Below are 23,029 nucleotides of genomic sequence, written 5' to 3'. Positions count from 1 at the left end.
GAAAAAACATTTCAGTTCATGTTATGGATTGGCCAAAACAATGAAGTTCTGTTACTTGCACATTTTTTTATTAATATTCTTTCAGTCTCCCTGAAAATAAGTAAATCTGCATCTTAGCTGGTAATCCAAGATGTACATCAAGCTGCTTGGTATATTAAAACGGTGTTGCAGGCTATTTGAGATGGAGAGTGTCCATTCCTTCCTTCATTATTCATCCACTCACTCTTCTACCTTTCCCAGCAGCCAGGTTGGCTCACCCCTGGAAATCTTCAGCCTCTTGTCCCTTGTTATGGCAACCAGCTGCCACCTCCAGCATCCACCGACGTCCCCAGAAAACAAGTCCTCAGCTGAATTCAGCTGTTTTTCCGAACATCTTGCTGCTGACTGAAGATTTCCATCTTTACCTCATCACACCACAGGGCTTCAAAAGACAAACTCGCTGTCAGTTTCTGACCTGTTCTCTTCCTTCTTCCCCTCCATTACAAGATACTACGTTTGCGCTAAAGCCAGACTTCTGACTAACTTCTGAACTTCTTCTCGTTTTATCTCAGACTAGAGAAAAGTAAAATTGTTTGTGCTTTTGTTTTATGAAAATGTGGTAGGGAAACTTTTACTAAGAGGTAAACTTTTTAAAGACTTTCATGGATTTCTGGATGCAGCTTATGTTGCACACAAATAGTTCAAAGGGAGGGTTTATAAAGTTATATATAGTGTGTGAAGAAAGATGACTCTTCTCCTTCTCATTCAAAAGTGCTTTTGCCATAATAGCAGTCCTTATAAAGTAACTGTATTTCGATGCTTTTCTCCTCTTGGGAAAACCACTCCTTCACTTGCTCTGTCCGCATCCACACAGAGCCAGAAATTACACTGGAAATAAAACATTCAGTAGCTGTTTTATTTCTGTTCCTGGGGTTTTGTGCGTCTCAGACTGGCAGACCTGGGAACACTGGGAAGACATTGTGATCAATTGTTTATGGGGAAAAAAATGCCTTACATTTTTAAATGGTTCTCTTCCTAGGTGGTTAAAATACAGCAGTTCCACAGCTCCTCATACAATTTTCCTTAGCCAGAACAGTGCTGGTAGGCAATGCAGGGCCTAGGTTTATAGAAAACTGAAATGAGAAAGTCACAAAGAATGGAAGAGGATGGAGGATGCTGCCTAATTTTAAATTAAATAAGATCTTGTCTCCTTAGCAAAACCATTTACAAACTTGCCAGTAATGACTATGGGTTAAGAACACAATGGGGGGGTTGGGTTTGGGTTTTTTTTTCCTATTCTAGTAAGTGTCCCATCATTTCTGAGTGAAGAGCAGCCAGCTTCAGAAGTCCTGCAGGGAGTCTGCCACCATCTCAGGTGGAGCCGGGGCTCCACAGTAGAAGCAAACCATGCCAAGCCTGGCCTCTGACTGCTACCAGCACGACACAGAGCCGGGCTGACATTATTCAGCCTGTTGCTGAGAGGGGAAATCATCTTTTCCTACTCCCCCTGCTATGGAGGGCTGGAGATGCTCATGGATGGATGGAGAATGAGCGCCCTTGCCCAGGTATGACTCCTTATGGCAGCATTAGCAGCAGGATAAATTTAAAATTTATCTTTGAATAAGATGGGTCACAGACAGCTATCTCTTTGTGAGTGGTTTCAGGAGGATGAACACAGGCTAGGGCTTGAGACCTTTTCTCTCTACTCCGGTGTACCCCTGGCATGGTGGGCACCTGCGGGCCTGGGCGAGGGCCAGGGCTGCCCAGCCGGTTGGTGGGGTGGCCATCCTTCCTGCTGCCCTATGGGTGGCCCCGCGGGAGCAGTGCCATGTCCCTGCTATGTGTGCCCAAGAGACCAAGCTGGACTTCTTCAAAGACGAGAGTAAATTCGTGCAGTTTGTATGCTGCCAGCGCTGAGTTTCACCCGAGAAATGACCCACTTCATTCCCATGCCCCTCCGTAGGGCACACTGCTGCACGCCATGTTCTTGCCAAGCACCGCATGCAAGGCAGGAAGCAGTCTGCAAATCAAACAGGCATTTTTATAAAGGATGTTCCATATACCCTATTTGAGGTTATATAGCTCCTGTTCTACAGGACGGTGGCCTGTACTATAATAATTAGCGTCTTTGGCCATTAAAGCCCTTTATTTGCAAAGAAAAGTGTCTTTGCTTAAATAAATTCTACAGACATTAACTTCCATGGCTAAAGTATTCTTGGATGCCTTTCTACTCAAACTCCTGCTTTCTTGTTTGTTCATTTTTGGAGGGAAAAGAAAGTTTAGTTAGATCCAAATTTAACAGTAAGACCTTTGACACCGTGAAGTATTTATGTCTGACTTCAGCCATGGTTTTTGTGTTGTTTCTTTATTTTTCCAGAACTGCCTGTTCAAACAGCTGCAGAAAGCAGTATCATATAACTTATTTTTCTTCCTATTTGTTTCTATATCTGGAACTCTCATGAAGTTCTTAGTGCTGGGAAAGGCAACTCAGGCCTCTATACTGTCATCAGGTGTACAAACATCATCACATCCTTAGCACAGACAGAGATGGAAAAATGGTCTTCAGAACTGAACACTAACATCGGCATTAACCAGAAAAAATCTCATCTTCCAATTATAACTCCATACATGGCTATTAGTAATGTCTTAGTCAAATCACATCTTCTCTCTGCCTCATTATCTCAATTTCTAAGCTGTAGCTAGGTGCAAGAGCTAGCTATCTGACAGGTGGGTAGCGAAAAGTAATTCATGAGCAAAAACCTTCCCACTGTTTTTATAACTTCGTAAAAGCATTGTTCTGATTTGCACCATTTCCAGTGAAAGGAGAATGGACGGTACTTTGAAGAATTACATCAAGCAAAATGTTGTATTTGGCATTTAAATTCAAAGTTGATAGCTGTTTTAGAAATGCCTGAAACAGACAGTCAATGCCAAACGCTACATTTTTCGTATTCTGTAATATTCTTCAATAATTGCTCCAAGACTCATACAGAGAAAACGGCGCACAACAAAGGTGGTTACTAATACTTTGATCAAAGTCATATCATTTGCCTTTCTGATTTTTTAAAGTTTCCAAGCTGATTTTCCTTTGTTTTCTGCTGTAAGAGTTCCCAATGCAAAGTACCACTTACATATTTGCCACAGCTCCTGAGGTTTGTACATGGGCTGTGTAAGTAATAACAATCAAGGTGCAGTAAATTTCCTGGAGATTAATGACCGGCTGGGAGGAGATGAAGGTCAGCAGCACAGCCAAGGATCATTAACCCAAGCTGGTCATTAATCTCAAGAATTTACCTCGTGCCAAGGTCAGTATTGTTATTTTAAGCTGGAAATGAAAAAAACGTGGCCGTATGAATTTTTATTTGATAGGTTTCACTGTAACACCTAACATATTTTAGAAAATTAATTTTATTTGGGAGAATTACATTAGCTAATCAGACCACCAGCCCACCCTTCAGTGCTTGATTAGTTTTGCTTTCTTTAACATCTGGACTGGACTATGACAGGCAGAAAGGATTTATAACATTCTTCTCCCATGTGCAATTGCTGTGGACCTATTAAATATTGGCCTTGTTTATGTATCTATTTACAAGTTTTGATTTCCATCCCAAATTTTATCTCCTAGAGCTTACTGACATCTCTCATAAAATATTGGTTTGACTGAACATCTGTCCAAGTTATGAGAGTTTTGAAAGTGATGTTTCAAAAGATTGTTGTTTGTAAAGTGAGGGTATTGCGGATAACTAGACAGTGTCTACAATTCAGGGAGCATTCGCTCCCTTTAGAAAGCAGTACTCCCTTCAGAAGAAAAATAAAATGGCAATTTTGATACCTAACTAATACTCTCATTTGCATTTATGGCCATCTAGTATTTAAATTGACACTGCCAATTAATCCTTTCTGTAGCTATTCATCCTATTCCTATGTCCGTACGCATATGCTGGGCTTAAAAGACTTTAGATTCTCCCTGATCAGGAAGGATCCAGCCGTCAGCCCAACAGCATGCTTCGCGAGGGCAGACTCCCCCCCATACTTTCCCGAAATAAGTCTCAAAAAAAACAGGAGCTGCTAGTCCTTGTGTCTGGGCACCAAGGGTACCCCAGGAGATCAAACATCCCCCAACTCTTCTGGCACATTTCAGTTTACCATTGATATAGGTGACAGTGGAAGAAAACACGTACAGACTCAGCAAAAGAAAACCAAATAGCAATTTATCCTATAAAATACAAGAAATATTTAGATCTTTCTAAAGCAAATAACATTTTCCCTTGTCTCAGGATGGAGCCTGCCTTTTGTTTTACAATGTTTCTTCTTGCTAGGAAATTTGTCCCTTTGAGCTCCTCCTCAACCTCTCAGCCTGTCCAGCTTTAAATCTCCACTCTTATTTCCCTCCTGGCTCCCAGCTGGGGATTTGCTGCTGAAAGGACCAAATGGATCTTTGAGTTGAGTCCTCCAGGTTTGCATGCAATGGTCCAATGGATGCAGATCTATAGAGCTGTCACTACGTTCGTCCTAACTCACCAGCGATCACAAAATATTTTCCAACGTTTCTTACAAACTTTAGCTCTACACTAAGAGACGAAAGTGAGAGAGCAGGAGTGACAAGGATCCATTGCAGCAATTTTGCTTGCTCGGCTATATCCTATTTCCAGCTGAGGTCAATCTGCAACGCTTTAGAGCATGGCTCACCAACCAGGCACCTTGAAGATTTTAATACAGTTCTAAATCACCTCATTTATTCTTACTGACATATGTTATGTCTCTATCTGTAACATATTTTTAGTATTTCCTTTAAAATATATTAACAGGTGTGCATGTGAAAAACGGGCAGCTTATGGAGGTTGCTGTTGCTGAACAAAGCCTCAATTTGAGTGCAGTCCAATGAAAATGTTACATTTTGTAGCCTTACAAGCCAAAAAAAAAAAGTTCCCCAAATCTCACATTCTGACTGTAGATCAGGCTAACTCAGCTGGAAAGAAGCTAATCTTCAGGCTCCTTCTGCAATATATTTAGTTTCTTCTTTCAGTCATGCTTTTTTTTGCATCTTCTCCTTCTACTTTTCCTTAAAAAAACTAGGAAACTTATTTAAAGAAAAGTCCTGATGTGAAGTTATTTGAAAACCTGCATAACCCATGAAATACGGGATTGCTTCATTATTCATTAAGTACTAGCAAATGTTTCTTGCTGTGGAAAGCCATAGCAAATGTGGACTCCCATCAACAGTCCTTAGCATTAAGTCAGGCTACCTTGGTGGCAGTCTTATCTTCACTGTCTTGTACTGTGACAACGTCCTTCATTATAGGCCAAATTTTGGTATTCTTTTTTTGACTGAACAACATATGATTTCAGAAATGATTCTACTAAAATAGCCTTATATGCATACCTATGGCGTGAACTCAGTGTGTACTCATCAACCATCTACAATATATACAGCTATAGACAACATATAGTATCTTTTTCCTGTATCTGTCAAGATGCTTTGTTTATATAACCCTCAAGAAAACCTTTCCTCTGAGGTGCCCGATGACCTATTCTATCCAGTACCTACTAAGCTTGTTACATCAACATCCAGTGTTTTGGTAGACAGCCGCCTAACCCCCCCGCTTTTGAAGCATAACTGTAATGGAGTATAAAATGTCATTATGAAAGACATTTCAAGGTTGTTTGGAAATGAAAATCTGTTTTAATATCTCTTTATTAGATTTTTACACTAAAATACACACAGGGAAAACTGCCACCCAAAACATAATGACATGCAGATTTTGTTTAGTTTCTTTATAGTCACGCTTTCCTTTACTGACTATATGAACACATTAAAATTGTCCAGGAAATAATATAGACAAGAACATGCTGGCAAAATGTTCATAATATATCCAAACAAATAGAGAAAGTGAGACATAACATTTACAAATGCAAGAACCACAGCCTGCCTGACTGAGTATCAGTCTCAGTGTAATCAGTGTCTGGCAGTGTCAGCCAGGACATGGCACGCAAAATCTTCTGCAGGGTGGGTGGGTGTCTCCCCTCACATTTTTACAAGTGTGCTGTGTAATAAAGGACTCCCAATCAAGTTTTCAGGTAACAACTGGGAGGACCAGTTCTCTGGTAGAAGGACAAGAAGCAGTGGACACAAGCTGAAACAAGAGAGGTTCAGGCTAGATATAAAGATTCTCACCCTGAGGACAGTCAAGCAGTGGAACCCGTGAGGTTCAGCAGGCTCCATCTTCAGAGGGTCTAAAGACCGGCCTGGAGAAAGCCCTGAGCAGCCTGGTCTGATCCCAGAGGTGGCCCTGCTTGGGTTGGACCAAAGACCTCTTGAAGCCCCTTCCCGCCTGAGTGACTCTTTGATCCTATAATTAGAGGCTTTTTAATAGAAATAGTAAGATTATTTTAAAAATCAGCTCAAACTTTCACACAATGTTTGGTCGTTCTTAGGGAACAGTCCTTAAAGACCACTCAGTTCAAGCAGAATCACTTTGCTTAGTGAGTTTCTCCTGGTACAACCTGCTTCAACGAGTCAACAGAAAAATGACATTTTTTCTGCCAACAACTCTCAGTTGTCACTCTTACTGTAGAGTGACCCCATCAGAATCAAAACTAAGTGTATAGTGTTTGAATAACCTGACTGTTTAATAAATCTTACTCTAAATGCTCTTTTGCGGACAGCTGCTTTTTATTTGAAGCAAAAGGGTTTGTGTCATTTACTGCCTGTTCCTTAAATAAATGGCTTCAAACCGTTGGCTTCATTTACATAGTTTGAAAATTAGTTCTATTACTTAATTATATGGCGTGAAAAATATATATTTCTGGCCTTTAAGTTTTATGGGTTCCTGAGAACTCAAAGTTTCAATTTCTTCAATTCCTATAATGTACTTTTCAGCATTCACTGCTGTAAAAGCTTCAATCACATTTTATTCTTACTCTTCTCCAGAAAGTCAGAGTCTTTCCCTGGCTTCAAAACCTTTTCATCACCCATTTATGAACCTACTTACAGAACCAATATACAATAAATATGATTATATATGTATATTAAAAAGTACGTATCATCAGGTAGAATACTGTGTATATACAATACCATTTTTATATGCCATTATAAATATATATATATGCTTATATACATCAACCCCAATACATATAACATTATTATAATATTTCTGATTTTATCTTCTCTCATAGTCTAACCTAAGCCATTTCTACGTTATCTGTTGCATTTGTTAAAGTTCTTCACTGATCTTCCATGACAGTGATCAATTTTCTGAAGAGTGACAACAAATTTACTCTGAAACGTATATGGACAATTATAACTGTTCTGTCCAGTTTTTCTATCCTCTGTTTATGAAACACTAGAGTAGCTATGACTCTGCTGAAGTCAATATAGTTATAATAATTTAAAATAGGTAGAGATAGGTAGAGATTTAACCTGCTGTATTTATACCTACTCAGACGCTTATGATAAGACAAGATTGGTGTTTATTATAGTTTTCTCTAATACTGACTAATTTAAATGACTGACTGTAGTGTTGCTGCTTCTCTACACAGTCCTGTACAATGTCAGAACTATTTCAGACAATTTGAGTAATTTGTCAACCTGGCTTTATCCTGGAAATTGAGCATGTATTCTTTGATTTCCCTCTTAAACCTTCTCTAAACCAAAAAGGAAGGTGTTATCTCCGGCTAGCCCAGAGACTTTAATGTTTTATGAAATGAGGAGAGAAAGATTTAGCAACCAAAGAGCTTTCTTAAGGAGATGCAGGAAAAACTGTCCGTCTCAGGATAACTTCTGCATTTATTCAGTCACTTCTGCTTAGCTGTTCAGTAAGTTCTGTTTCACTCCAGTTCCAGAGGACTGACAAATATAGAAATTATCCATTATCCATGTAATGAAAATGCCAGTCCAGCTAGAGTTCTGAAACAGGAGATTTTTCATCTGTTTTAGAATGTGTTTGCTGAACATCTATCCTAGAAGATTTTTCTTCTATTGTATACAGCCGTGGGAGAAATGTCCTTCTAGCCAGTATGTTTTTCTCCTGTGCCACACTGCTACCTGCAGATATATACACTTCATGAATAATGTAATTAAAAACCAATAAAAGTCTCTGTATTATGTATGCCTACATTGAAAACAGCTATTTCTTTGGTAAACTCCTTGACATGATCCTATCAAGCCTGACTGCACTACAATTTTGCTATTTGTAAGAGATTCTAAAACAACCCCTTACATCTTCCTGTAGGTAATGGTTCTAACTAAAATGTTCAACTACAACTACATTTTATACTACAACGAGTGCTGCTGACAGACTAACACAGTGATTAGAATAATCCACATTATTTTTGACCTTTTTAAAAAGGACTCCTGATCTTTTATAACTGTCAAGAAGGAATATTGCCTTGTGACTGCACATAATTTTCCCGTTTTTTCTCTTTCTCTCTGAATTTTCCATTCAAAGCCTTTGGAGACAAAACAAGAAAGCAGACTCCAAAGTAGCAGTCATGATACAGACTTCTCTTCAGGATAGCAGCAGGCATGAAGTAAAGGTATCTCTTATCTTGCCAGTTTTTTTGTCAGAAACCAATGCAATAAAACATCTTGTAGCCTTATTTACCTCTAAAAACTAACAGTTTAAAATGGCAAGAAAAAGCAGAAGTGCCCTGAAAATATCTGAAGGAGCCAATCTGCCTGCAGGCACATCGTTGCAGGTTCTTGGGGAAATCAGACATCATTCCCACCCACTGAAGGAGGCAATGTTGGTAACCCAGTTATAAAAGAAAGCTCTGCTACGACGCTGCTGCTTGAGGTGTTATGTTTTAAGATGTAAATGTGAACCAAAGGACTTGATCATTTGTGACTTAAAAATCCCAGTTCCATTTTTTTGCTTTAGCAGTAGGTTTCTCCTAGGTTTCTGGCCTACATCCAGTTAAAACAACTATATGTGACTACTTACCTAAACATTCTCTTTCCGCTCAGTTGATTATGGTATTATTCATTTTCTCTCCTGAAGTGTTGAAATACTTCTGTACACTATTAAGAAGTTCCTTGCCTTCTCCCTAAGGTAGCTGCAGTTCAGTGATGAGTGATGTAATTCCTTCAATAGAATAGTTTGTAATTGGTTCGTAAAGTTTAACATGCACTCTGGGATCTTTTCAGGAAGGGCTATAAACAAGTATCCATCACTCTTACTCTCTAGTATGTCATCCCTGGACCTTTCCTTAGCAGGTCTAAAAATTCCACAGCTGTGATTAAGTATTACCATGCCATGGTGTATTGAAGCCATGTCATGATGTAAGGGCAAGAATTTTCATCAGTCAGTAGGGAAGCAAGGAAGTGAAAAAAGATTCAGTCTACTCACCTTAGAAATACAAAAGAAAGAACTGTGCATAAAAGCCAGCACTAACTCATCCGAGAGTATCTATGGAGAACAGGGAGTCGAAAAGTTTTTTTGGAGTATAAACTCCAAAGTTTGGCTTTTGGTACGGTTAGGGAACTCAGTAATATGATTAGAAAGGGAAATGTAAGTGGGAAATGTGGCACTTGGAAAAAGTAGTTAATTATCCAAAGACTAGAAATGAGAAACCTCCAAGCATTCTTCACATCAACGGTAGCATAGTTCTTCACTTAATAGTCAGGGAAGCAGTAAAAAGATGATACTACTTTTGACTTAGCTAAGTAATGAGTATGTTATTTCAAGGATGTCAAGGAAAATAACCTTACATGACTGACCATGGAATAATTTAATATAATTAAACAAAGGATAAACAAAAACAGGTCTGTAACTAAAACTTACTATTCTAAAATAACAAGCTGTAATAATTAAGAGACTAATTGAAATAAATCAAACTATGGAAGGGATTTCAGGATATGAATGTGAAAGAGGTCTTAATTCAGTTCAAACGGGGATGAAAAGATTTGATTGTGGTTAAAGGCAGAAGCATGGGAATGAATGCATGCAGGAATAAGCTTCAAACCTCCTTGGTTAAATAACCATCTCAAGCAAGATATTATGAATATGCAGTGTCAAAAAATACAGAAGAAAAAGACTGATCTGCACATAAAGTTGTGTCTTAGAAGCTAGAAAATACAATGTAACATAAGAATTGTTAAAATCAATTTGAAATAGTCTTAAGGAAGATACTAAAACACAGAGCAAAAAGTGTTGCATGTGTGTTCAAAAAGACAAGAAGGAAAGCAGCAGGACCTCTGTACCGTTAACTTGGGATAACGATTAAAAACAACAGGTGGGTGACGATTTTGGCCATGACGGCAAAGGCAGTGCATCTTGCTACATTACTGCAGCATCTGTCTCCATTTTTAAAGAAAAATGAAGCACAGTGAATGTACTCAGACTTCCATGCAGCTTTTGATGTGATGTCACGTGGAAAAGTAGGAACTAAGCTGGAGATGATGGAACCGGCAGAGGAAACATGAGGTGAACAAGAAACTGAATAAAGGTTAGACAGTCATATATCATACTGAAAAGGAATAGTATCAGGTTAAAAGTCAGTCACTAGTTGTGACTTCCTGAAAGATCAATCTTGGGGCTGGTTTTACTTAGTGTTTTTATCAGTATCCTTGACTATCACTCTGACAACAACATGAAGTCAGGAGACATCACGCAGGGGCGACAAAATGACCAGAAGATGAGCAACAGGCATGCAAAGTGGACTAGTAAAAGCAACAAAACACTACAGAACTCTCACTTTACAGTCAGTTATTTGGAAACCATTGACGAAAAACTGAGGAAAACCAGCTGATCACAAAATGGTAAGAAACCGCTTTTGTGAAGAAAATGCAAACACGATCCTGAGATGTACCAGAAAAGTTCCAGGAGAGATAATGAAGCCAGTAAATTCTGCAAAGCATCAGTAAGGCGTTACCTGGAGTATTTTGTAACAGTCATATTCGGGGTGAAGTCAGACTTGATACCATATGTGGAAAGCCTGAAGATGGTAAAAGAAATTAAAAGAATGTGTTATTACAGGAAACTTATAAAAGCAGGTCTTATTCAGTCAGGCAAAGCAAAGGCTGACGAGAACCTTCCTTTGTCTCCAAATGCATCAAGCAAAAGCTCTGAAAAGAACTGCTTAAGCTTACATACTTGCCAGAAGAATAAGTGAGCATAAAACCTATCACCACAGCATTTAGGCAGAGAATTACAAGGTTTCTAATGATTACAGCACTAAGTTTTATAATAGCTTTCCATTAGAAATATTGATGGCAAGAAACCCAGCTCCTTTTAGGAAGATACTTGCTCATTTTAAGAAAGAGATGATATGATGTGGTTGCCTGCTGGACTACATAGGTAAAGATATTTCTTCCAGACCTCTCTCAGCAGTTCTGTCCTTGCAGTCATCCTGGTGGCTCCACTTCCCCAGATGCTCTGAAAAAGGAGTATTTGTGGGTCCAGCACAGGCCTATGCTTCTTCCATGATGCTGAGGGCCAGACACAGCCATGAAATGTTTGAGAAGTTTACAGTGGAGACCTCCAAGGGCTGACAGGCAGCTAGGAAGTTATGGGTTAAGTATCGCTGTATGAGAGGAACAGCACTGAATTCCAAATGGGATAGAGCCATACAGCTTACTTAGTGTAAACAAATGGTTATGATTCCTGTCAAGAACAATTTTTCATCTCCATAAAGCCTAGTTTAATAACATGGCACAGGCACCACTGAAAACAGGAATATTAGCTTTCCAACAATTTCCCAAAATTGAAATAGAATCTGTTTTGGCAAAAACAGTAGAGTTGTCTACCAAGAAAAACATTTTAGGTAGTTATATAAGCAATAAAAATAAATGTTTTATAAAATTCACTCAGAAGGACTTATGAGTATTATAAAAACCAATAATAATTAACCAGATTTCATGAAGTACGAAACAGCCAAAAATAACTACCAGTACAGCTGAAGATGGTGAAGTCATTTCTTCTACTGCACTCCAAAGCCTGACCACCTGTAGAGATTAAAAAAATATATCCAAAGAATTAATTTTCCTAATATGGGCACAGTGCAAAATTCTGTCTCTTAACATGACTTCATTTTGCCAAAGTAATGGAATTTTATGCAAACTTAATATGTTTTACAAGTACTTGTTCCTCTGGTGCAGAAGAAAATCAGTGGGAAGACAGATGAAATGACAAGAGTATCCACTGGGTTTCCTTTTGCATTAAAAAAATGCTATTGTTTCCAGCCAGGCTTCAGCTCACTACTGCCCCCTGAAGCAGCCTATCTTGCTCCACTGATGATGGAGGTAATTTAGGAAGAGCAGACATTGTTAACCTCTGTCAGAACCCACTATTCCGACACAAAAGTGATAATCCTACTCTGCATCAGCCACGGGATTTCCAGTAAAGGAAACAATTAGTATCTTCTCACGGGCAAAGATCTCGTTTATTCTGTATGCAAACACCATATTGAAAGGCAGAGTAACCCCTATGAGAACAGGTTCAGGAAAGAGCACGATAAGGACACAAATTAGGGGGCAACAATGGTTAATTTTGTGTCACAGTGAAGGTTGAGATGGGTTATGACGCTTCATATGGGGGAATAAATTAAAAGAAGCTAACTTTTCAAACTGAAAGGTAATACTAGTACAAGATCATGTCCCTGAATAAATTTACTCCAGAAATTGAAGTCTTCTGAACCTCTGTGTCTCTAGAATTGCTTTACATGCTGGACAGTGGAACAAGGAACCTAAACTGTTTTCAGATAAAACTTGTTGGTTTCATTTCTGTGATCCCCAAGTTAAAATATCCTTTTTGGATCACTGCTTATTAAACTCTAGATATCTGATTGCATTGACTTACCCTAAGAGGTTGGACATACAGGACACTTTCTTACTACTGGCTGATCATAATTCTTTGCATGCCTTTCTTGTATATTATGATTGTCCATAATTTCTGTTGGCTACTTGAAAAGACACTGGCTTTGAGGCTAAAGAGTAGCATGTTGATTTTGCTTGGAAACGTTGAAGGTGGGCCACAGCTAAAGGCAGCTGGAAGGCAAGATGCACTAACACGGAATTTTCAGCTCACTCTTGCAGATACCTGGCTGGTGAGCTGGTGCCCAGCACTCGGATCAGGTAATACCAGCCGCCACATCTGCAGTCAGAATAGAATTGTCCCCTGCTGTACGAGTCACAGAGATTCAGCGTTTGAGGATCTGTTTTGTCTGTAGTGTGCAGGCATAGTCCTGTCTCTAAGAGTTTACCCAAACAAATTTCTTGTTACCACAAGGACTAAGTATATTGATGACATCTTTTTTTCCTCACATGGGTATGTGGAGTAGATGTTCTATAAACTTTCAGGACAAAGTATCTATTTCACAATTCTTGGCAATGGACAGTAAATGGTAAGACCCCGCCACAAAGCCAGAACTCCCTCTCTGTGTTGTCCTGTATTCCTGTGAAAAGCTGACCTATGGTGGATACAGAAATAAACAGAATAAATCTAGCTTCAAAATAAGTTAGCTGCATTTATGAACTATGAGCTGCTCAAAAATCAAGTTCTTCTTCTGCAGGAATGGAAGACACCCTCTGATTTACAGAAGCCATTTACAGTTGCAAGTAAAAAATGGAAATTAGTTATCTTTCCCTAGTTCCAGAACCAAAAATGGAGGCTAGGAAACAAGACACACCTCAACCCTTAAATGTACTTAAGGCCACAAAGATTAATCTACTGGATTAGTCATGGGAATTTTTTTTCCTTCTTTTCCCAAAACTGATGTTCTTTGAAATTACTATTAAAATAATCTTTTAAGATTCTGGCCTGTTTATTAGCATCACCCTTTTCCTTCATTGACCTAGCCATTTATCTCGCTCAGAATTTGAGTGTTCAGTGCCATCATAACTGAACACAGACATTTCATGGGAATTAGAGGTCATAGCCCGCCTCTCTCCTGCTTTTGATTTGAATTTTTTTGTTCATTTCTGTTTTATTGTGCAGAGGCGGATTATTAATCTGATCTTTCCTTTGGAACTTCCTCTCAATTCTCACTTTTGCAGAGCCGTATTTTCCTTTGAATTTGGGAGTTCGCAGGTTTGGACCTACGGATGCTGTCGAGTGTCGCTGGCAAAGAATCACAGAAACATATTTGTTCATAACTGGAAAAAAAGGGATTCGTTTGAGTACCGATTCCTTCCCCCTACATGCTTTGCTGTAGAACTGCCACTGAGAAACTTCCCCAGCACCTCTTTCGTTTGGCATCCCGCTAACCTGCCGTGCAAAGACAGCACTTCTCACGATGGAAAAGCAATTAATTTGGGAAGCTGACGTAACCGTTAATTAGCTGACGCTAATTATGTAAGCAGCAGCAGCAGCAGCAGGTCCCTTTCGCACCAACCCCCGGGGACGGCCCGGTCACCTACCGCGGGGACCGCCACGCTCACCTACACTGGCCCTTCCCGACGAGCGAAGATTGCGGCGCGGGTCGCTTACATCGGCACGACGACACCCGACGGCGGGATTCCGCTGAAAGCGGCTGTTTTCCCCGGAAGTTGACGCTAGAACCTCAGCGACAGCGACCCCGCCCCCTTCCCCCGCGCGCCGGGCGGGGCAGGGCGGGGCGGAGCGGAGGGATGTGCCCACGCATGCGCGGGGCCGGCGGGCATGGCGTCGCCGTCGCTCCCCACGCCGCGGTACGAGCACGTCGGGCGGCCGGGGCCGTTCCGGGATGTGTACCAGCCGGCCGAGGACACCTTCCTGCTGCTGGACGCTCTGGAGCGGGACGCGGCCCGCCTGAGGGAGGCTCGGTAGGCGCGGCGGGGGTGCGAAGCTAACGGTTCCCCGCGCGGGGAGGGAGCCGCTGAGGGGAGCGCGGCGGCTCGGGACCTGCTGCTCTGCTCTGCGCTCGTCTCCTCAGGGGGTCTCCGGCCCCGCTGGCGGGCGGTGGGCTGGAGGGCAGCTGCGCTGAGAGCCGGTACCTGCCTTGTTGGCAGCAGCACGCGCTTCAATGTAGTAAAAGGTCCGTGTCTCAGCCCTGAAGAAGCTACAAGAATCATAGAATCGTTAAGGTTGGAAAAGACTTCTAGGATCATCGAGTCCAACTGTCAACCCAACACCCCCAGGCCTCCTAAACCATGCCCAGAGGTGCCACATCTACAGGTTTTTCGAACACCTCCAGGGATGGTGACTCCACCACTTCTCTGGGCAGCCAGTGCCAATGCCTGACCACTCTTTCTGTGAAGACATTTTTTCCTAATATCCAATCTAAACCTCCCCTGATGCAATCTGAGGCCGTTTCCTCTTGTCAGAGTTGCATAGCTGCTTGGGTCACCATCCAGTATCACTGGCTGTCATCTGCACAGCTGCCAGTGTAGCAATAAACACTATGGGAATTGCCCAGGGAGTTAATCTTTTGTGTGATTACTTTGAAACTGTCTGCCAATGCTGTTTGTTCAGAGCTAGCTGAAACTCTTCTGGGGTATTCTGCATTTCTGTTTTCATTGCGTGGCTTCATGGTGATCTTCCATAACTTCCATTGGAGTTCAATCTTGGTGCAATAAATTTGTAATAAATGCTGTAGAAACATAGCCTGTACTGTTGAGATTGTGTAGTTAATGGAAACTTTCCTAAAGTGGCTTGTGATAACCAGGAACTGTCTGTATGGGCACAAGTAGACCTGGCAGCCATTTATGCAGCAGATGACATAATGTGGGCTTCAAGGGTGGTATGATCAGCAAGTATTTCAGCCTACTTGGGAGAGGAGCACTTCAGCAGCCACTTTCATAATGTTGCCTTGACTAATTCTGTGTCTGTTGCAGGTGCTCTTATATGTCACAAATCAAATTCATGCAGAGTTTTCTCTCTTTAGAGTTGACATCTGCCTTGAAATAGGATCTGGATCTGGTGTGGTTTCAACATTTCTAGCTTCTTCCATTATTGGATCCAATGCACTGTACATGTAAGTATAATAGCACTTAAACTGTTGCATGCAGTAATAAAGAATCCATAGCCCTTACATATATACTTTTCATTTTCATGTTTTAAAAACTATTCATTTCACAAAGAAATATTAGCTCAATTCTACAGACGTGGAAATGAAAGAGACCCTAAACTATTTACTTCAGGTTCAGTAACAATTAAGTAGTTGTGTGACTAAATTCCATTTCCCCACTTCTCTGACAAATTGCTCAGCTTACACTTGTGTTTGCTGGGTTAAATCCTAAATTTTAGACACTGACTAGTCTTACTGAGGTCTGATGACATAACATCAGTTACCTGGGTTTTGGTAGTAACTGAATTTTATTGAGACTTGTATGGATGTATACTTACACAGAGCTAGCATTGAAAAAGAAATCCTATCCTTCAGCTTTCAGACAGTCATTAAAACTTCCACTGTAGTGTTGAGTGATTTAGTTGCTGATACCTCACTTGTATTTTACTGGCTATTTTTGCCATTTACTTGCAAAGGAAAGGATGCTGGAACAGATATTTTCATTGAGAGTACATAAATTAGCATGTGGTTCAGAGGTTTAAACTTCCAGATGGAGTTGCCAGGAACTTACACTTTGCTTTTAGATGTACAGATATCAACCCGATGGCATCTTACTGTACGCTGGAGACAGCTCTGCTTAACAATGTTCACCTTCAGCCAGTCATTACTGACTTGGTAAGACAGATGTTTCAGTAGTAACTTCTTTACAGTTTTTGTGGTTTTTTAATACTTATTGGAGATACTGAAAGTAACCATAAAGTCTAGAACAAACATTCTTAGTACGCACGGATGAAAAACAGAAAACAACAAAATGCCAGAGTGTTTCTGAAAGAAGGGAAAAACAAACTACTCAAGCTCTAAAACTCAATTTGAAGCTTTAAAAATTCATTGAATTAATTGGAAAAAAACCCCAAGCTTACATAGATATATGGAAAATGCTGCACCAGGAACTCTGCAGTGACCTGGCATTACCATAGCCCTTCCTCTAGCGCTGTGCAGTTCTTAGTTCTCAGCTCTTTTGGATTTAATTAGGAACTGTGTATGTTATTACTTTTTGTTTCTTACAAAATTTGGTATGGAGAAAAGCTTAAGTTTCTCATCTCTTTAGCAAGATATTTGTTTAAGATACCCGGAATATATATGATTATAAAAGATGATGAAGATAGGCAACAATAAATGTGATTTAAAATAAACAGCTGCTCATACCTGAGAACTGAACTGCAGTTGTCACGGATTGGTCATTTTGGGTAACATGTTAACCAATGATAAATACAAAATTCTTTTACATCTAACTTTAAGTTCTGAACTGAGCAAGAATGAAGTACTACCTTTGTGCTTGCATATGTGTTTCTTGCTCTTCAACATCCCATACATAACAATCTTAAGACTATTGAAATTGTTCTGCTAGGCAAGGGTATTTCTTGATGCTTCTCTTGCATGTGGAAAGTAAAGTTTAGTATAACTGAGTCAGGCTGAAATGCTCAGAATATCCTGCTCTGTGCAACTCTGTTTACAGAACGTTTGCATTCTTCACATTTCAAAAAAAAAAAAACAAAACCAAAAGAATCATCAACTTCATCTACAGGTCAAAGGACTGTCTCCGAGATTAAATGGGAAGGTTGATCTACTGCTGTTTAATCCACCGTATGTGGTAACACCTTCTGAAGAGGTAGGAAAAATCTGAAATACACAATAAAAATGGTATTTCTGCTGTCAGAGGAGAGATGGCAAATCATATAAGCTCTGGTATGAAAACTTCAGGGTTTTTTTGAAATAGTAAAGGACATTGTAGGAGCAGCACTGTCATAATGGCACTTCTAACAGTGCTTTTTTAGTGAAAATGGTTTACTAGAGCTGGTTACAGAGACTACATGGGGATAAGGACTGCTTGCTGCTGCTTCTCAATACCTAGTTTCTTCATCAAGTATAAACCATGTAAGACTCCTGCTAGGCGCGCTAAGGTATTCTTAAGGAAGACTTTCAATGGAAGATGCATTTGTTCCCTGCAAAATAAATATTCTCTGCTTCCACAGACTCAGACTCTGAGAATTGGACCCAGGAACACTTAAAGGGTTTACTGGCCACCTTCCGTTTGGCAAACGTGCTCATAAAACATTCAAGAAAATACACACAAAGCATGTGACAAAATGTAGCTCTCAATTTAGTTGAAGAACAGAACTTGAAACCCAAGCAGAACGTTCGTCATGTAGGAAGTAGTTTTGAAGTAATTTTGCTGCCTAAACTCATCTGCAGAACCAAAGTTGTCAGATTTCTAATGGCAGACACCTAAAGGTAGAGATTACGGTGATGTTTCTCTTGCAACTGACACCTCTGTCATTCTGTATTAAGACAATCTCTGCTTTCATTCTTCTTAGGTGGGAAGCCACGGAATAGAGGCATCCTGGGCTGGTGGCAAAAAGGGCAGAGAAGTAATGGATCGAGTTTTCCCATTAGTACCAGACCTACTTTCACCAGGAGGATTATTCTACTTGGTCACACTTAAAGAAAACGATCCAGGTGATCACTTTCCTTGGACCCTTAAATGTGCCAAACCAGATTTAACACTGTATTAACCAAAATGTTGATCACAGCAATGATCTGTAGGTTATTAGACTTCACTAAACAAGAAAAAGTAGTACATAACATCAGATGATTCTACCACGTGGTGATAGCAACTAATTGAAGAGTGACAGCATGTACTGAAATCCGTATAGGTGTTCTAGGTCATTTTTTAGAAATACTACAGATACACTCTATCTGCATGCTTCCTATGAACCGTGGCATCTCTGCGGACTCTTGTGCTTCTCATCTTTCAAGTTGGTGTGGGTGTCTAATCTACAGAGGGACTTTTATGTAACCTGATGCCTCCTGGAACCCTTTTTCTGAATTTGTGCCTTGTGCAACCAGTGCACGGTGAGCTAGAACAAAAACACAAGCAAGTTTAACAAAACTAAGAACTCTCTAGGCTAGTTTGGAAAATGGTAATATGGAGGCCCTGAGCCCAGCAGCTCTGCAAGACTTCAATTCCAAGTCTTAAAGGTGACCGTAAATCTTCTGAACTAAGTAACAAAGCCAGGCCAGCCTTTTTCATGAAAGAGGATGGCATTGTAAAGTTAAAAGGTAAAAGCCCTTAGTTGGAAATATGAGGTCTTTCATTTTGACATGTAGAGAAAAGATTCTGACTTGCTCTAATGCTTAATGCCAGGTAGTTTCAAGAAGAAAGATTACTCTTTCACACCTGATTGATCAGACAGCTTTTAGGAGAAGGTGCTACAAATTTCAGTTTCTCCTACAAATGAACTTCATAACTGAATTGTTCATTGCTATTAATAATACCAAAATACAGAACTTCAGTTAGTAAATTGTAAACTTTGTTTGTTCTTGGTGGAAGACCACTTTGCGTAAAAATTACGATCTGAAAGAGTAAGAGCACACAGTTTATAATCTTTGTTTTACAGCTTATGTTTGGTAGCTGCTTTAGCACTGCCTCTTGCAGCCACCTTCCATCTAAATTCAGTTCTAACACTGCACTTTCAATTACAGATGAAATTGTGGAAACAATGAAGAAATGTGGCTTAGAAGGCACACGAGTACTTTCCAGGCAAGCAGGACAAGAGATGCTTACTATCCTCAAATTCAGGAAGCATCAATAACTGCTCTTAACCTTCCAGATACTAGGCGTGCAGAAAGTTGAACAGGGTGCTGAAGCTGTCAAATGAATTTTTAAGCCAAGACTTTCACCCTCTTAAGGTATATCCTCACTTCCCGATTACTGCAGTGAAACTGCTCAAGACTACTTTTATCCTGGATGTTAACCAGCTATTGCCTGTTGTCAGAGGTAGAGTCATCCTCTGGTTATCTGCAGGACAGTTGTGGGGGAACAATGAAATACCCTACCTTGTTGCATTTGCACTTAAGCACTGAAGACTTTCCTCTATAAAGAGGTATTTGTATATTTGTCATTGTGGCTTATAAAAATAATGTACTTGATAGAATTGTCCTGTTTTAATAGCTAGTTATACCTATGCTGGGTTTAAACGAATATTTGGAATCAGCGTTACTCGTTTTGATGTAGTACCAGGCACTTGTGTCTAAGGGCAATTACTGAGTTTGTTTCTATAGTAAGGAAGTAGTGTACTTCTGAACAGAAAGATGCAGTAAGTGTATCTCAGGAGCTGGGGCAAAGGCAAGCTATTATTCTCCTGAAGTCTTCTGGGCAAAATAGTGGGGTGATTGTGCTCCCTTTCATGCCATTTTACAAGGAAGGTACTACTATGGCGATGTAGCTTAGATAAAGAGTTCTCGCCCATGAAAAGGTATTAAAGGGGAAGAAAAGCATATGCCATTAAAAAGGCTAGGTAGCTGTAAACAATGGCTGTAAGCAGAGAAGTGGGACAAAGGTCTTTCAAAATCACTCTACAAAACAGGAAACTATTTCCTGACCACCAGACCCTGCCAAAGAGCTTTCCTTGGCAGCTGCCTCCCCGTACCCACAGAAGGTTCTAACCCTGCATTGTCCCAGTGGTGCTGAGAGACCTGTGCTGTGCAGCACGCTCCTCAGAGGAAGGTGCTGTGCTCACGTGCAGCACAAAGGTAGAAACCATTCAGGTATGCAGCACCGCTAGCCCTGTCTGGGAGAATGCTTTCAAAGACACTGACCCTTAAGGGTTTGTGCCAACAGTTATGGCGAACCATTAGCTAGCTCTTTTTGGGGACTAATGTCCAAGGGCTTTTTTTGTAGGATGCTGAGGCACGGAAAATACTATTTCATTTAAGACTTCAGAGCTAAACTTATGATGCTGAACTTACCCAGGCTATACAAACACTAAAAGCTTCCATGTTTTGATCTGAACACCCAAAAAACTTCTCAAGGAGATTGAAAAGGTTTTGGACAGGCAGAATAACACGTAAGAAGGGTAGGTACTGTCTGCAGAACTGCATGACTGCAAACCTAGCTAGACCATTTGAGGTATCTCACCACAACGGAATGCAAGAAACTGCTTTTGACTGATACAGGTCAAAAGTCAACTTACGGTGGTCGCATAAAAGTTGTTCCGTATACTACCCTGAAGAAAACACAGAAAGGATTGGATAGCAGGAAGTGTGCAGTGCTGATTGTTTTACATCCTAGGAGTCACCATTCCACAGATTAGAAGACTACTGAAGACCAACACTGCAATTCCGTACAACAATTCAAACAAAGCTACTAGACCTCCTTCAGTAACTTCTCTATTCATTTATTTTTATATAGATAAACATGAATATGAAGACAAACATGGGGTAGTGGCGTTTAGAGGGAAGACCCACAGAATCACAGAATGTCCTGACTTGGGAGGGACCCACAAGGATCATCGAGTCCAGCTCCTGTCCCTGCATGAGACAACCCCAAATTCACAACCTGTCTCTGAGGGCCTTGTCCAAGCGCTTCTTGAAAGTCATCAGGGTTGGCGCCGTGACTGCCTCCCTGGGGAGCCTGTTCCAGTGCTCCACCACCTTCTGGGGGAAGAACCTTTTCCTCATGCCCAACCCAAACCTCCCCTGGCACATCTCCCTGCCATTCCCTCGGGTCCTGTCGTTGGTCACCAGAGAGAAGGGCTCAGCGCCTGCCCCTCCCCCTCCCCTTGGGAGGAAGCTGCAGGCCGCGATGAGGTCTGCCCTCAGCCTCCTCCAGGCTGGACAAACCAAGTGACTTCAGCTGCTCCTCGTACGGTTTCTCCTCTAAACCCTTCACCAACTTCGTGGCCCTCCTCTAGACACTCCCTAATAGCTTTATATCCTTAATATATTGTGGCGCCCAACACTGCACCCAGCACTCGAGGTGAGGCCGCACCAGCGCAGAGCAGGGCGGGACAACTGGGTGCAATGCAGGGCTTGGTGCACCCGAGGACTCAGCTGGGCCTCTTGGCTGCCAGGGCTCACTGTTGGCTTATGTTCAACTAGCTGTTGACCAGAACCCCCAGATCCCTCTCCTCAGGGCTGCTCTCCAGGCCCTCGTTTCCCCATCTGTATGTACAGCCAGGGCTGCCGTGCCCCAGGTGCAAAGTCCAGCACTTGCCCTTGTTAAACTTCGTACGGTTGGTGACTGCCCAGCTCTCCAGTCTGTCCAGATCTCTCTGCAGGGCCTCTGTGTGCTAGAGAGTGTCATCAAACTTTTTTTAATAGACTCAGTCATGTTAAGGATGTTACTTGATATTTATGCTATATACAAGAAATTCTAGTACTTGAAACTACTGAGTCTAAAAGACCTGTGTTTCACTGACCAAAGTGAGACTACACACAGGCCTTTGTTGATTCTTGCCTTCTGAATAACTTGTCTAAGGAATGTCTCAGTTGGGAAACTGAGAGGGAACATTGTGGCCATCTATGAAATAATGTGTTTCCAGTTTTCCATCAAAGAATTTAAGCAAAGTTTTGCTCTTGCAGCCTACCAGCTAGTCGCTTCTGAGAAGTCATATTTCAATTTGACTGCCTCCTACTTCTGACTTGATGGCAGACCCTTTGCAAAGCTACACCTTTCTTGTTGTTCAGTTTTCACTTACAAAACTGTAAGGAGAGGAGGTTTTATGCTTAGCAATTTTGCTTTTATGCAGAGTCATGGGTGTTGAGGTAATGGTTACAGCCAGAGGGCTGTTTGAATGAACCAAAATGTTGTCATCCTTAGACCGCCCCAGGAGTTTTTGGGCGTTAACCACTTTCGCTAACAAAGTTCGGTTGCTGAGCAAGAATCACAAATCAAAAGACAATTTTAAGATGTAGTTTGATTCTATTACGTGGTTTGACTACAAGTTTAACAAATGGAAGTTTTAGTTAACATCTAGCTTTTAGTTGTAAGAGTTTTGAAAGAGGTAATCAGAGATTAAAAAAGAGCAGTCATCTGGTGCAGTAGATCACAATGCTCAATGGTGTAGGCAGTGTTAAATTATAAAGGACAGCATAAAGAAAATCAGAACAGAAAGTGTAATAAAATATTACATGCTTTCACCAAAAAATCATTGCACTGGACTGTCTAACAGCTGGGTATTTAGACAAAAAAATGTGTCTACTTTAATAAATCATGAGTCAATTCTCTCGGCCACACTGTATTGCTGCCTGCTGCAACTGTAGTGGAAGCACTTCTCAAAATGCA

General features: G+C 40.8%; 1 protein-coding gene and 1 long non-coding RNA gene across 5 annotated transcripts; one reads left to right on the top strand and one right to left on the bottom strand.

Moving 5' to 3' along the window:
* Positions 1–5,634: 5,634 nt before the first annotated feature.
* LOC142060969 (uncharacterized) lies at positions 5,635–14,500 on the bottom strand. Of its 4 annotated transcripts, none has more exons than XR_012661994.1 (6): positions 14,357–14,486; positions 11,867–11,923; positions 11,298–11,354; positions 10,852–10,914; positions 8,922–9,062; positions 5,635–8,023 (listed from the first exon to the last, which is right to left on the bottom strand). It is a non-coding gene; the product is annotated as an uncharacterized LOC142060969 (long non-coding RNA). The 4 variants fall into 4 exon arrangements; XR_012661996.1 differs by having other exon boundaries at positions 14,336–14,455; XR_012661997.1 differs by having other exon boundaries at positions 14,361–14,444.
* Positions 14,501–14,529: 29 nt separating this feature from the next.
* Positions 14,530–21,124, top strand: HEMK2 (HemK methyltransferase 2, ETF1 glutamine and histone H4 lysine). Its single transcript, XM_075101368.1, has 6 exons — positions 14,530–14,719; positions 15,781–15,870; positions 16,488–16,578; positions 17,489–17,572; positions 18,279–18,420; positions 19,447–21,124. Exons 1-6 carry the CDS (start codon positions 14,577–14,579, stop codon positions 19,554–19,556), a joined length of 660 nt encoding a protein of 219 aa, XP_074957469.1. The 5' UTR covers positions 14,530–14,576; the 3' UTR covers positions 19,557–21,124.
* The last annotated feature ends 1,905 nt before the right edge of the window (positions 21,125–23,029 follow it).

This window comes from Phalacrocorax aristotelis, chromosome 1 (genome assembly GCF_949628215.1).
Source record: "Phalacrocorax aristotelis chromosome 1, bGulAri2.1, whole genome shotgun sequence".
NCBI lineage: Eukaryota > Metazoa > Chordata > Aves > Suliformes > Phalacrocoracidae > Phalacrocorax > Phalacrocorax aristotelis.
The sequence above is the reverse complement of the archived record's forward strand: the minus strand, read 5'-3'. Positions and strand labels throughout refer to the sequence as shown.

What these genes read in the sequence shown, in the direction of transcription:
- HEMK2 (XM_075101368.1), top strand. Translation starts at nt 14,577, where the DNA reads ATGGCGTCGCCGTCGCTCCCCACGCCGCGGTACGAGCACGTCGGGCGG. An exon ending in GGATCCAATGCACTGTACAT is followed by an intron (nt 15,871 to 16,487) that starts GTAAGTATAATA and finishes CTTTGCTTTTAG; the next exon opens with ATGTACAGATATCAACCCGA. An exon ending in TGGTAACACCTTCTGAAGAG is followed by an intron (nt 17,573 to 18,278) that starts GTAGGAAAAATC and finishes CATTCTTCTTAG; the next exon opens with GTGGGAAGCCACGGAATAGA.